Genomic DNA, 15,550 nt, shown 5'->3' with positions numbered 1-15,550 from the left:
TACACTTCTGGTGGGAATGCAGACTAGTGCAGCCACTATGGAAAACAGTGTGGAGTTTCCTCAAAAAATTCAAAATAGAACTGCCATTTGATCCTAAGAAGCCTGAAACACCAATCGGAAAGAATATATGGACCCCTATGTTCACAGCAGTGTTATTTACAATAGCTAAGATCTGGAAACAGCCCAAGTGCCCTTTAGTAGACAAATGGATAACAAAACAGTGGTACATTTACACAGTGGAATACTATGCAGCTGTAAAAAAGAAGGATCTCTTACCCTTTGAGACAGCATGTAGGGACCTGGAGATGATTATGCTAAATAAAATAAGCCAGCCAGAGAAAGACAAATATCACATGATCTCACTCATATGTGGAATCCAATGAACACAATAAACTGATGAATAAAATAGAACCACAGACATGGAAACACAGAACAGGCTGACAAATCTCAGAGGAAAGTGGGGAGGGGGACAGGAAGAGATTAACCAAAGAACTTATATGCATATATGCATTGCCCATGAACACAGATGCTAGGGTCGTAAAGGCTTGGGGAAGAGCAGGAACTGGGTGGTAGGGGGCAAGAAGATAAAAGGGGAAGACATTTGTAATACTCTCAACAATAAAGATAAAAAAAGAATGAGTCAAAGAAATAGAACAAACAATCCTAAAATTTGTATGGAAGCACAAAATACCCTGAATAGCCACTGCAATCCTAAGAAAGAAGAAAAAGCTGGAGGCATCATGCTCCCTAATTTCAAACCATATTACAAAGTTATAGTAATCAAAACAGTGTGGTATTGGCATAAAAATAGATACAAAGATCAATGGAACAGAATAGAGAGCCCAGAAATAAACCCATAATATATATGGTCAATTAATTTATGACAAAGGAGCCAAGCATACAGAATAGGGAAATGACAGTCTCTTCAATAAACGGTGTTGGAGCCCAGCTGGGCGTGGCTCAGCGGTTGAGCATTGACCTAGGATCCAGGAGATCAGGGTTCGATTCCTGGTCAGGGCACATGCCCGGATTGTGGGCTGCAGCCGATCAATGACTCTCTCATCATTGAGGTTTCTATCTCTCCCTCTCCCTCTCCCTTCCTCTCTCTCTAAAAAAATCAATAAAAAATAAAAAATAAATAAATAAATAAATAAATAAATAAATAAATAAGCGGTGTTGGAAAAACTGGACAGCCACATGCAAAACAATGAATCTAGACTACTATCTTATACTACACATATGAATTAACTCAAAATGGAATAAAGACCTGAATGTAAGACCTGAAACTATAAAACCATTCAAGACAATATAAATCGACCTTGAGGGCATTAAGTAAAATAAGTCAGATAGAAAAAGACAAATACCATATGATCTCACTTATATATGGACTCTAAAAGCAAAAACAAACAAATATACAAACTCACAAATACAAAGAACAGATTGGTGGTTGCCAGAGGCAAGGGTTGGGGGATAGATGAAATGAGTGAAGGTGGTCAAAAGGTATAAACTTCCAATTATAAAAAAATCAAGTCCTGGATTTTAATGTAAAGCATGGTGACTATAGTTAACAATACTGTACTGGATATTTGAAAGTTGTTAAGAGAATAAATTTTAAAAGTTCCCATTACAAGAAAAAAATTCTAACTATGTGTGGTGATGGATGTTAACATTTATTGTGGTAATCATTTCACAATATATACAAATATCAAATCATTATGTTGTACACTTGAAACTAATATAACATTATATGTTAATTATATTTCAATTAATAATGAATGACGACAATATTTGTAAATATACATGGAGCAGCTTCCAGGATATATTGTTAAGGGAATAAAGCAAAGTACGAGAGAGTCTATAAAAACCGTATGCAGTAAATTCTCACTTAACATTGTTGATAGGTTCTGTGACTTTAAGAGAAATGACATATAATGAAACAAATTTTACTACAGGCTAACGGATATAAACAAGAGTTAAGTTCCTACAGCATCTCATCAATGTTATAACAAAATGACATTAAACAAAATGGTGTTATTCAAGAACCTGCTATACTACCTTTTGAATAATACAGGAGGGGAAACTTTAAAAATATACATTTATCTGCTTATTTTAAAATAAAACATAAGCACAAATCAGAAACTAACAAGACTGGTTATCTCCAAGGTGGAATAAGAATAGGTAGAAGGTATGGGGACAGGTGAAAATTGTGTGTATGTATTTTTTAATAGTTTATCTCTTCAAAACATGTTAACATTTTACATATAAAAGTAAGAATAAAATTAAATCCACAAAAATGGAAAGAAATAAAATTTAAAACTGAGTATAAAAACAAGAACCTAACCGTATACCAAATAAATAACATAAGCACACTGGATAGGAGAAAAGAAAAAGAAAAAGAAAAAGAAAAATGAATCCAAATAATTTCTAAACAGAGTACTTTGATTACATATCATCAGTATAAAAGACATGCAAACAAATCATATACTGTACTCAGTAGGTTGGTTTTTCACATGTGTGGATACAGGAATTCTGATTCTACTTTCAATGTATTGTAAAACTGAGCAAATGAGTCAATATATTGATGCTAGCAGCCAGTGCTCTCACTCTTGGAAAAGGGAGATACAAATACAGAATGAGAGAAAACTAGGAAGATTCCTAGGATACTGTATGAATTCAAGGTGCGTGTGTATGTATATGTGTGTGAATATATATATATACACATAGATACATAGACATATAAATAGTCACATATACAAACACAAAGCTCTGTTCACTGAAAAGGCCTACAAGTAATAACACACCAGTAGTGATGAGCACACCTAACACACAGATTTTGGTTTCAACACATCATTATCCACTAATAGGAACCAGTGCTCCTTGGACAAATGGCTGATTCCAGGCCTGGGTCAGGGAAAGTAAAAGAAGAAGGCTAGAGCATCTTATTGCATCAGACAGTAAACAAGTGGTAAAAAAAATTATAGGGATGTGTCAAAAGGACAAAAAAACAAACAAACAAAAAAACAGCTTAAAAGGGCTCCCACTGGCCAACTCAGGGAGAACTAAGCTTCAAAATAAACAATGATGGTAATGGAGTATAATCCACTTAATAAAATAAGAACCCATAAGAACAAAAAATTTTATATTACTGATGTAAGTAATAAATGAAGGAGACGAGGAAGACTCATCTTCTAACCCTATCACCTTGGACATGAGAATTTTGGGAAACAAGCATTCAGGCCATAGCAAAGGTCAACAAACAAAAATCAATCATATTTCTATCTACTAGCAATAAATATTGGAAATTGAAATTTAAAAATCAAAACCACTTACAATAGCTTAGAAAAGGAAATGAATGAAACATGTATAGGTCTAACAAAACATGTTGTTATGAACTGAATTGTGCCCCCCTCAATTCATATGTTGAAGCTATAACCCCCAATGTGAACTTATTTGAAGATAGGGCCTGTAAGAAGGTAATTAAGGTTAAATGAGGTCATAAGAGTGGGGCCCTAATCCAATAGGACTGGTGTCCTTAAAAGAAAAGGAAAAGACACCAGAGCTCCTTATCTCTCTCTGCACAAGTACAGAGGAAAGGCCATGTGAGGATATAATGAGAAGGTGGCTATCAACAAGCCAGGAAGAGAGGTCTCACCAGAAACCAACTCTGACAGCACCTTGATCTGGGACTTCTAGTGTCCAGAACTGTGAGAAAATAAATTTCCATAGCATTTTGTTATGGCAGCTCGAGCAGACTAATATACATGTAAAGGATCTGGATGTTGAAAATTACAAAATATTGATGAAATAAATCACAGAAGATCTAAATAAATGGAGACATACCATGTTCACAGATTGGAAGACACAACATAAGATAGATATCAATTCTCCCCAAGTTGACCCACAAGTTTAACTCAATTCCCATCAAAATCCTAGCAAGATAATTTTTAGATATATAACAAGCTTATTCTAAAATTTTTATAGAAAGACAAAGGCAAAGGAACAAGAATAGCCAAACAATTTTGAAAAAGTAGAATCAAGCTAGAGAAATCATACTACTTTATTTTAAGACTTAATATAAAGCTGCAGTTAATGAAGACAGTATGGTATTGGCAGAGAAATAGATACACAGATCAATAGAACAGAATATAGTCCAGAAATAGGCCCCACAAATATGGCCAACTGATATTTGACAAAACTATAAAAGCAATTCAATAGAGAAAAATGGTCCTTTCAACAAATGGGGTTAGAACAAATGGAAATCCAAATGCAAAATAATGAATCTTGACTTAACCCTCACACCTTATATAAAAATTAATGCAAAATAGATCATAGGGCTAAATGAAAAATGTAAAACTATAAAACTTATAGAATAGGAAAAATCTTCATGACCTAGGGTTCAGCAAAGAGTTCTTACACATGACACCAAAAGCACATCCATAAACAAAATAATTTCAAGATTTAAAATTCTTGCTCTGTGAACAACATTGTTAAGAGAATGAAAACACAAGCCACACACATGGAGAAAATATTTATAAACCACATATCCGACAAAGCACTTGTATACAGAATATATAAAGAACTCTCAAAACTGAAAAAAGTGAAGGGATTGAGAAGTATACACTGGTAGTTACAAAACGGACATGGGGGTGTAAAGTACAACACAGGAAATATAGTCAATAATATTGTAATAACGATGCATGGTGCCAGGTGGATACTGGAAATATCAGGGGGAACACTCTGTAAAGCAAATGCTTGTCTAATAACTATGTTGTATACCTGAAACTAATATAAAATAATATTGAATGTAAACTGTAATTGAAAAATTTTTTAAACTAGATAATGAGAAAACAATCCAATTTAAAAATAGGCAGAAGACTTGACTGAACAGACACTTCACCAAAGAGGATATACAAAAAGTAAATAAGCATATACAAAGATATTCAACTTCATCAGCCATTAGGAAAATGCAAATTAAAACCATGATAAGATACCACTATGCAGCTAGAATGACTAAAATTTAAAATACTGACAATACCAAGTGCTGACAAAAATGTGAAGCAACTGGAATTCTTATACATTGCTGGTGAAAATGAACAATTCAACCATTCTGGAGAACAATTTGGCAGATTCTTAAAAAGTTAAACATACATTTACCATATGACCCAGCAATCCAATATTTACTGTAGAGAAATGAAAACAGATGTTCACACCAAAACCTGTTATAAATGTTTAAAGTAGCTGCTCCACTAATTGCCAAAAACTGTAAATAATTTAAATGTCTTTCAATAGGAGAAGGGATAAGTAAGCTGTGGTACATCTATAGCACAGAATACCACTCAGCAATAAAAGGGAAAGAACTACTGACACACACACACAACTTGGCTGAATCTCCAGGGAATTATACTATGTGAAAAAATCCAATCTCAAGAGGTCACATACTATATGATTCAATTTATATCATTTTCTTGAAATGACAAAATTCTAGAAATGGAGAATAGATCAATAATTGCTAGGAGTCTAGGAATGGGGTCGGGGGGAAGATGTGGTTATAAAAGGGCAACATAAGGGATCCTTGCATTGATGGAACTATGTCTTGACCATATCAATGTCAATATCTTGTTTGTGACATTGTACTATAGTTTTGTGAGATGTTAACATTGGGAGAAACTGGGCAAAGAATACAAGGGATTTCTTTGTATTATTTTTACAATTGCATATCAATCATTTATCTCAAAAGACAGCTTAATTTTTTTTAAAAAAAGGTTACATATCATATGATTCCATTTATACGACATTCTTGAAAAGGTAAAACCATAGCGACACAGAACAGATCTGCCATTGCCTGAGGTTACAGTTGGGTAGCATGAGACAGTTTTTTTGGTGTGATGAAACTACTCTGTACCCTATAGATTAGTTAAACCAGTTTATACATGTGTTAACATTTCTTGAATTGGACAACAACAAAATCAATTTTACTGTACACTAAATTAAAAAAATAAAAATTTTTATTGAATTCACTGGGGTGACATTGGTTAATAAAATTATATAGGTTTCAAGTGTACAATTCTATAATACATCATCGGTATATTGTATTGGGTGTTCACCACCCAAAGTCAAGTCGCCTGTCACCATTTATCCCCTATTTACCCTCTTCTACCTCCCCCCACTCCCCTTCCCCTATGGTAATCACCATATTGCTGTATGTGTCTGAGGTTTTTTTTCTTAATCCCTTCACCTTTTCACCCAGCCCCTCAATCCCTCTCCCCACTGAAAGCTGTAAGTCTGTTCTCTGTATCTATGAATCTGTTTCTATTTTGTTTGTTTAAAAACTTAAAAAAATTAAAGTGAAAGAGAAAAGGTGGTGGGCTATGGGTGTCTGCAGTTGTCTCTTAGCAAAATGAGAATCAAAATTCCAACTGAGAAAATTACTTCCGGAAAAATATGAAAGACAAACACTTCCCTAAGATATTTCATTTCCAAATTACTTTTTTTTAAAATATTTTTAAACATATCTTTATTGATTTCAGAGAGAGGAAAGGAGGCGGAGAGAGAGAGATAGAAACATCAATGATGAGAGAGTCATTGATTGGCTGCCTAGCCCACAACCCGGGCATGTGCCCTGACCGGGAATCAAACCCTGATCTCCTGGATTCTAGGTCTATGCTCAACCGCTTGAGCCACACCCCGCCGAGCTCCAAATTACATTTTGATATTAGATCTCTACCTCACTGAGGAATGCTGTAGAAATATCTGTAGAAACCAAGGACTGCATTTTCCACCAGGCTTTGGTTGAAGACAATTCCATCATCCACAGGCCAACCCAGCAAAGAAATGCGTTGCCCAGAGAGCGTGGCTCAGTGGTAGAGCGTTGACCCATGAACCCAGAGGTAATGGTTTGCTTGGGTTTGATTCCCCGTTAGGCCCCAGTTGCTGGCTCAATCCTCAGCTGGGGGCCTGCAGGAGGCAGCTGATCAATGATTCTCTCTTATCATTGATGTTTCTTTCTCTCTCTCCCTCTCCCTTCTTCTCTCTGAAACCAATAAAAACATTTTTAAAAAATGAAAGAAATGCCTTGAAACGCTGAGGACTTGCTGTTCTCTCCCTATTATGAACCAGGTGAGCCAGGTTACTGGTTACATTTCCTTCCCTATGGCTGCCAAAGGCTCAAAGATAAATTTGCAATTCATCTTTAGTATCTGATACACCCTAAGTCTTCCACATATCTACATTGGCCTTGCTGCTGCCTTTCATTTTCCCTCATCCTAATGCTTATTTACAAATAATTTCCTATTTTATGTCAGAGATTCCTACATCACATCCATGGCAAAACAGGACGGAACAGACAAGTCTTACCTGGGCTTCCACCATTTCCTGCTCTTCTTGGGAAAAGGCAGATGTGTGAGCTGGAAGAGCAGAGAAGAGTAGAGCATATGAGAGACTACATCAGGCCTCCAGTGCCCAAAATTATCTGCCTAGCTATCCCCTCACACCAGCTAGACATGAGGCCACTCTGTGGAAGTTTGGGCAACCATGCGGTTTTAACAACCACCTGTGTATTCTTCCCTCTGTTCCTCATGTGAACATTTCACACAAAAGGTTTTTTCTATATATACTTATGTACTGACCCAGAAACTGAATTTCTAAGTATTTTCCTTAATGAAATAATGTATCATAATGTCTCTGTAAGTACCTTCATTTCAGCAATGACTTCAACAATGCCAAATTTAAACAATCCTATATGATCCGTAATACGGGACTGATAAGGAAATACAAGAGATGAAACGCTATGTAGCTATTAAGAATAATGTATGGAACTGTATACTTATTACCTGTGTACTTCTTATTGAGGCAACATTGGTTTATTACATTATATAAATTTCAGGTGTGCAACATTATAATTTGACAACTACATAATACATAACATTCACCTGTGTACTTCTCTGAACATATATCTAAAAAAGAAAAGTAGGTTATAAAGCTGCAGGAACCCATTTTAAAACTGTTTAAAAATGCATAGGCCTTATACACGTTAAAAAATGCCTTAGACATGTAAATCTAGGGACGTAAAATTCGCTTTTCTTTTTCTCTATTTTCTAATCTAGAATTCAAATGTGATACTTAACTGTTAATAGCCAAGAAAACAACTTTTTAAAACATTACCCCAGGACATTAGCCCCATCCTCCCTGAGACACCTCCCCCTCCACCCCCCACCCCGCCCCATGCACCCCATGCCTCAGGCTCTGAGCGGACCCTTAGGCAGATGAGTAGTCTCAGATGCCTTCTTCCTTCTCCTCACCTCACTGGGGTCTCACTCTGCCCAGAAGCCAGAAGGAAGCCTTCAGATGCAGATTCACTTCAGCTGGAACATTGGCACCAGGCCCCTACCTCGGAGCTTAGGCGAGGGGAGAGGGGCAGAGGGAGACGGGGCACGCCTAAGGAGGGGCCTAAGGGGTGCTAGGAACCCTTAGCGCAGGTCACTGTGCTGGAAAATGTGTAAAAGTCAACGTTTAATAAGCTCCATTCAACCCTGACTAGCCGCATAACTTCGCCCACCATTGGGCCCAAAGGCACATTCACTGACCTCTCGGTCCTCTATCATTCACCCCACAACCCCCTACTTTAATGACCCTCACAAGCTCCCCTTTACTCGTCTCCCAGAACTCCCCATCACTCAGCCCATCACCCCTAAGCACCCCTCGCCCCCTCAACCTCTCTCTTTCTTTCTCTCTTTTTCTCTCTCCCTCTCTCTCGACAACAGATTTTCTGTTTGCTGCAGAGGAGACCGTTACAAGAACTACCCCAAGAAACACTTCCGCTTCGGGACTAACTCGGGTTCGACAGCCTACAGTGCTGCAGGGGCCAAGCGTGCGCACGCTCAGTTGGAGCTTGGAGCCTGTGTCCGCCAATAGTCAACAAGCGCCTCCCTCCCGCCTTCCAAAGCGACGGGGCTGCTGCGCAGGCGCAGAGGAAAGATGGCCGCGCTGGTGACGTCACTCCAAGGGTATGGCTACGCCCACCGCATCTCTTCTCCTGGAGGGTGGCTGCATCGAGCTTGTGTTTACTTTGTTCTGCGGAGGCCGCCATTCCTAAAACTACCAAGACCAATTTTCTTATGGCGGAGAGGGGAAGTCCCCAATATGAAAGCTCTAGCAGGCAGGTTTTTGGTGTCTTGAACTTGGAGGGCAGCGTCGGGTTTGCAGGAGTAATAAAACAGTAAGTCAAAGCCGAGTTGCTTGGCGTGCAGAAAGCTGGCTCCATCCAGTGGCTAAGGCTGAGTTGACAGCCAAGCTTTTAAAGGCAAATAAGAAGCTAAAGAATAAATCAACGGAGACCTAACAAACACACACCGAATGGAAGGGAATGTGCTAAGTAGAGGCCGACAAGTTGCTTCCTCTGGATGGGCAGCTACTATCTCCTTTCATGGGCATGACAGTTACACAGTACAAAAGGAACTGGTCACACAAATATCTGAAGCAAAAGAGCTTTCTGATGAAGGGCAAGAATGTGTAAAGCCCTGAAGTAGGACCCAGTTTGGCATCTAGGAGGAACAGAAATAGTGTCATTGTGATAGGGGCACTTATAATGTCCAAAGACTGAGCACCTGAATTAATCTGAAATATAGTTATATTACTTACAAAATTGTAGAACACATATACTTAAGTGATCAGGGATTTAAGTTTCTTTTTTCCTTAAGTTTCTTTCTCCTAGGCCTTTTCATCCGTATACTGCCTTTGATCTTGGATGAAGCAATTAAGGAAGTGACGCAACTGTGAACAATGAGTCAAGATATCATCTTATCAGGACAACCAATACGAATGGTCAGGCTGACCCAACAATGAGTCAAGATATCGCCTCATCAAGACATCGCCAGATGACCAAGAACAAGAGAATGACGTCTGCAGACTTCCAGGACTGCACATAGCTGCATTCCATTCCTAGCCTCAGTTTGCCCCATTTCCCTATATAACCCTATCCCTCAGGTCACTCCTTAAGATAGGTTTTGCATGCTCCATGCTCCCTGTCTCCTTGGTTGGCTGGCCTTCTCAATAAACATCTTATGTAATTCAACCCTGCTTCCATTGAATTGGTCACAGCTACAGGCAGCCGGAACCCCACCGGGGTTTCCCAGTAAGAATTGTATTAGGAGTGTAGGAGTTGTGGCAAAGGAGAGGTAAGTGGGGACGAGATGCAGTAGGGCCTCCTTTGCCAGGAACAGAGCTCATGTTTCATTCTGGATATAATGGGAAGCCAAAAGAGGGATCAGATTTTTTAAAAGACCAGTCTGAAATGATCTAGCAGTTTTTAAATTCTTTTTTTTTTAATGTATCTTAATCATTGAAAATATTACAGATATCTCCTTTTCTCCCCCCTCCATTTACCCCCTCCACTCCGCCTCCCTCCCCAGGACTTCACTGCAATTATGTATATATGCATATAAGTTCCTTGTTAATCTCTTCTCATCCCCCCCTTCCCTCTGAAATACCTCAAGTCTGTTACATGTTTCAATGTCTCTAAGTCAGTTTTGTTCAGTTTATTTTGCTCATTAGATTCTACATATGAGTGAGATCATGTGATACTTGTCTTTCTCTGACTGGCTTATTTCACTTAGCATAATACTCTCCAGGTCCCTCTATACTGTCTCAAAGGGTAAGAGATTCTTCTTTTTTACAGCTGCATAGTACTCCATCCTATAAATGTACCACAGCTTTTTTATCCACGCATCTACTGATGGGCACTTGGGCTGTTTCCAGATCTTAGCTATTGTAAGTAATGCTGCTATGAGCATAGGGGTGCATATATTCTTTCTGATTGGTGTTTTAGGATTGTTAGGATATATTCCTAGAAGTGGGATTACTGGGTCAAATGGCAGTTCCATTTTTAATTTTTTGAGGAAACTCTGTACTATTTCCCATAGAGGTTGTACCAGTCTGGATTCTCACCAACTGTACAAGGGTTCCTTTTTCTGCATATCCTCACCAGCACTTGATGTTTATTGATTTATTGATGATTGCCATTCTGTAGGTGTGAGATGGTACCTCATTGTCATTTTAATTGGTAGCTTTCTGATGATTAGGGATGCTGAGCATTTTTTCATGTGTCTCTTGGCTATTTGTATGTCCTCTTTGGAGAAGTGTCTATTCAGGTCTTCTGCACATTTTTTAATCAGCTTGTTTATATTCCTTTTGTTGAGTTATATGAGTATTTTATATATTTTGGAAATTAACCCCTTATCAGATGTATTATTGGCAAATATGTTCTGCCATGTAGTGGGTTCCCTTTTCATTTTGATGCTGCTTTCTGTGCAGAAGCTTTTTAGTTTGATATAATCCTGTTTGTTTATTTTTTCCTGTTTCTCTTGCCCTAGGTGATGTATCTGTGAAAATTCTGCTATGTGAGATGTCTGATATTTTGCTGCCTACATTTTCTTCTAGAATTTTTATGATTTCATGACTTACATTTAAGTCTTTTATCCATTTTGAGTTTATTCTTGTCTATGGTGTCAGTTGGTGGTCTAGCTTCATTTTTTTTGCATGTACCTGTCCAATTTTCTCAACACCATTTATTGAATAAACTGTCTTTACTCCATTGTACGTTCTTGCCTCCATCATCAAATATTAACTGATCATAATGGCTTGGGTAGATTTCCTGGTTCTCTGTTCTGTTCCATTGATCTATATGCCTGTTCTTCTACCAGAACCAGGCTGTTTTGATTACAGTGACTTTGTAGTATAACTTGATATCTGGTATTGTGATCCCTCCAACTTGTTCTTCTTCCTCAAGATTGCTGCAACTATTTGGGATCTTTTTTGGTTAGATATAAATTTTTGGAGTGTTTTTTCTAGATCTGTGAAATACGCCATTAGTATTTTAATAGGTATTGATTGCATTGAATCTATAGATTGCTTTGGGAAGTATGGACATTTTAATGGTGTTGATTCTGCAAATCCACGAACATGGTATATATTCTTCTACTTGTTTGTATCTTCTATCTCATTTTTCAACATCCTGTAGTTTTCACAATAGAGGTCTTTTGCGTCCTTGGTTAAGTTTATTCCCAAGTATCTTAATTTTTTCATTGCAATGGTAAATGGAATTGTTTTTGCAGTTTCTATTTCTGAGAGATCATTATTGGTATATAAAAATGTCATCCATTTCTGGGTATTAATTTTGTATCCTGTTACCTTGCCAAATTCATTTATTAAATCTAGTAGTTTTTTGGTGGAGCCTTTAGGATTTTCTGTGTACAATATCATGTCATCTGCGAATAATGACAGTTTTACTTCCTCCTTTCCAATTTGGATGTGTTTTATTGTTTCTTCCTGTCTGATTGCTCTGGCTAAGACTTCCAGTACTTTGTTGAATAAGAGTGGTGAAAGCAGACATCCCTGTCTTGTTCCTGTTCTTAGGGGGAATGGTTTTAGTTTTTCCCCATTGAGTATGATGTTGGCTGTAGGTTTGTCATATGTGGCCTTTAGTATGTTGTGGTATGTTCCCTCTATTCCCACTTTGCTGAGAGTTTTTATCAAAAATGGGTGTTGGATTTTGTGGAATGCTTTTTCTGTGTCTATTGATAAGATTATGTGATTTTTTTTGTCTTTCAATCTGTATATGTGATGTATCACATTTATTGATTTGCGAATACTGTACCAGCCTTGCATCCCTGGAATAAATCCGACTTTGTCATGGTGTATGATCTTATTAATAGGTTGCTGGATCCGATTTATTAATATTTTATTGAGGATTTTATCATCTATGTTCATCAGGGATATTGGCCTGTAATACCTTTTTTGTAGTGTCTTTATCTCGTTTTGGGATTAGGATAATGCTGGCCTCATAAAAAGAGCTTGGAAGTCTTCCTTTCTCTCAGATTTTTTTTGAAATAGTTTGAGGAGAATAGGTGTTAGTTCTTTGAATATTTGGTAAAACTCCCCTGTGAAGCTGTTGGGACCAGGGCTTTTGTGTGCTGGGAGTTTTGTAATTACTGCTTCAATTTCATCAGTTGTTATTGTTCTATTTCGTTTTTCTCATTCTTCCTGATTCCATTTTGGAACATTGTAGCTTCCTAGGAATTTGTCCATTTCTTCCAGGTTGTCCACTTTGTTGGCATATAGCTGCTCATAGTATTTTCTTATAATCCTTTGTATTTCTGTGGCATCAGTTGTTACTTTACCTATTTTGTTTCTGATTTTATTTATTTGGGTCCTCTCTCTTTATTTCTTCATGAGTCTGGCTAAAGATTCATCAATCTTGTTTATCTTTTCAAAGAACCAGCTCTTAGATTCATTGATCTTTTGTATTATTTTTTTAGTCTCTATGTCTTTTATTCTGCTCTGATCTTTATTATCTCCTTCCTTCTACTTACTCTGGGCCTTTCTTGTTGTTCTCTTTTTTAAAAATTTTTTTATTATCTTTTTAATGTTTCAACTTATCTTTATTGTTGAAAGTATTAGAAATGTCCTCCTTTTCCCCCATTGATTTTCTGCACCGTGCACCCTGCTCCAGGCCTTCACCACACTATTGCCTGTGTCTATGGGTTATTCATACATGCATATAAGTTCTTAGGTAAATCTCTCCCCACTCACCCACCCACCCCTACCATCCCTCTGAGATTCATCAGTCTGTTACATGCTTCTGTGTCTCTGGATCTATTTTGTTCATAAGTTTATTTTGTTCATTAGATTCCACATATGAGTAAGATCATGTGTTACTTGTCTTTCTCTGACTAGCTTATTTCACTTAGCATACTACTCTCCAGGTCCCACCATACTGACTCAAAGGGTAAGCAATCCTTTTTTACAGCTGCATAGTATTCCATGGTGTAAATGTCCAAGAAAAGTCTTGATATGAATTCAGTCTTCTTGAACTAGTAGGGACTTGTTTTGTGTCCTAACATATTGTCTATCTTTGAGAATGTCCCCTGTGCACTTGAGGAGAATGTATATACTGCAGCTTTGGGGTGAAATGTTCCGTAAATGTCAATTGAATTCATCTGATCTAGCGTGTCATTTACAGTCAGTATTTCCTTGTTGATTTTTTGTCTGGAAGATCTATCCAATAAAGTCAGCGAGGTGTACAAGTCCCCTACCATGACTGTATTGCTGTCAATCTCTTTTTTAAAGTCCTCCAGAAGTTTTTCTTTCAGCCTATGTGAGTCTTTGGTTTGAGGTGGGTCTCTTGTAGAGAGTATATATTTGGGTCATGTCTTCTTTTTTTTTGTTGTTTTTGTTTTGTTTTTTTGTTTGTTTTTTTTTTATTTATCTTTATTGTTGAAAGTATTACAGCTGTCCCATTCCCCCCCCCCAATTGACTCCCTCCACCTCGCTCTCACCCCCTCCCCAGGCCTTCACCCCGTCATTGTCTGTGTCCATCGGTTATGCATATAACTTCTTTGGTTAATCTCTTCCTACCCTCGATCCCCCTTCCCTCTTCCCTCTGAAATATGATTGTCTGTTACATGTGTGAATGTCTCTGGATCTATTTAGTTCATCAGATTCTTTTGTTCATTAGCTTCTTGTTAAAGAAGACCCTTCAACATTTCCTGTAGTGCTGGTTTGGTGGTGATGAACTCCTTTAGCTTTTCCTTGTCTGAGAAGCTCTTTACCTGACCTTCAATTCTAAATCATAGCTTTGCTGGGTAGAGTAATCTTGGTTGTAGTTCCATGTTTTTCATCACTTCGAATATTTCTTGCCACTCCCTTCTGGCCTGCAAAGTTTCTGTTGAGAAATCAACTGACAGTCGTATAGGTGCTCCCTTGTATGTAATTAACTACTTTTCTTTTGTTGCTTTTAAGATTCTCTCTTTGTCTTTAACCTTTGGCATTTAATTATAATGTTTCTTGCTGTGAGCCTCCTTGGGTTCCTCTTGTTTGGGACCCTCTGTGCTTCCTGGAGAGACTTATTTTGTGTCCTAACATATGGTCTATCTTTGAGAACGCCCCATGTGCACTTAAGAAGAATGTATATTCTGCAGCTCTGGGGTGAAATGTTCTGTAAATGTCCATTAAATCCATCTGATCTAGTGTGTCATTTAGAGTCACTGTTTCCTTGTTGATTTCTTGTCTGGAAAATCTATCCAGTGATGTCAGTGGGCTGTTAAATTCCCCCACTATGATTGTATTGCTGTTGATCTCTCCCTTAAAGTCCTCAAAGAGCTTTTTATATATTTAGATACATATATGTTTACCAGGGTTATATCCTCTTGTTGTATTGACCCCTTTAGTATTATGTAGTGGCCTCTTTGTCTCTTTTTATGGCCTGTGTTTTGAAGTCTATTTTGTGAGATATCAGTATTGCTACCCCTGCTTTTATTTACATTTCCATTTGCATGGAAACATTTTTTCTATCCCTTCACTTTCAGTCTGTATGAATCTTTTGTTCTGAGGTGGATCTCTTGTAGACATCGTATATGTGGGTCATATTTTATTATCCACTCAGCTATTCTGTGTCTTTTGTTTGTAGCATTTAATCCATTTACATTTATGGTTATTATAGATAGGTCATTATTTATTGTCATATTTTCCTTTATACCTATGTTCCTCTCTCTATCAA

The 15,550-nt window shown here is 37.5% G+C and overlaps 1 protein-coding gene across 7 annotated transcripts in view; it reads right to left on the bottom strand.

The window, feature by feature from the left end:
- ZNF182 (zinc finger protein 182) overlaps positions 1 to 8,872 on the bottom strand; it is a 35,681-nt gene extending 26,809 nt beyond the window's left edge. For 2 of the 7 annotated variants that reach the window (XM_081126630.1, XM_081126632.1), the window contains exons 1-3: positions 8,298 to 8,866; positions 7,929 to 7,952; positions 7,354 to 7,403 (exon numbers count right to left, since the gene is read on the bottom strand). In XM_081126630.1, coding sequence (XP_080982756.1) covers positions 7,354 to 7,368 — 15 coding nt within the window. In that variant the 5' untranslated portion in view covers positions 7,369 to 7,403; positions 7,929 to 7,952; positions 8,298 to 8,866. Of the gene's footprint in view, positions 1 to 7,353; positions 7,404 to 7,928; positions 7,953 to 8,297 lie in introns of all 7 variants that reach the window. The other 5 variants (XM_081126629.1, XM_081126627.1, XM_081126637.1 and 2 more) reach the window with 3 other exon arrangements.
- Positions 8,873 to 15,550: the final 6,678 nt, after the last annotated feature.

This window comes from Miniopterus schreibersii (genome assembly GCF_964146895.1).
Source record: "Miniopterus schreibersii genome assembly, chromosome: X".
Lineage (NCBI taxonomy): Eukaryota > Metazoa > Chordata > Mammalia > Chiroptera > Miniopteridae > Miniopterus > Miniopterus schreibersii.
This window is presented reverse-complemented; position numbering and strand designations above follow the sequence as displayed.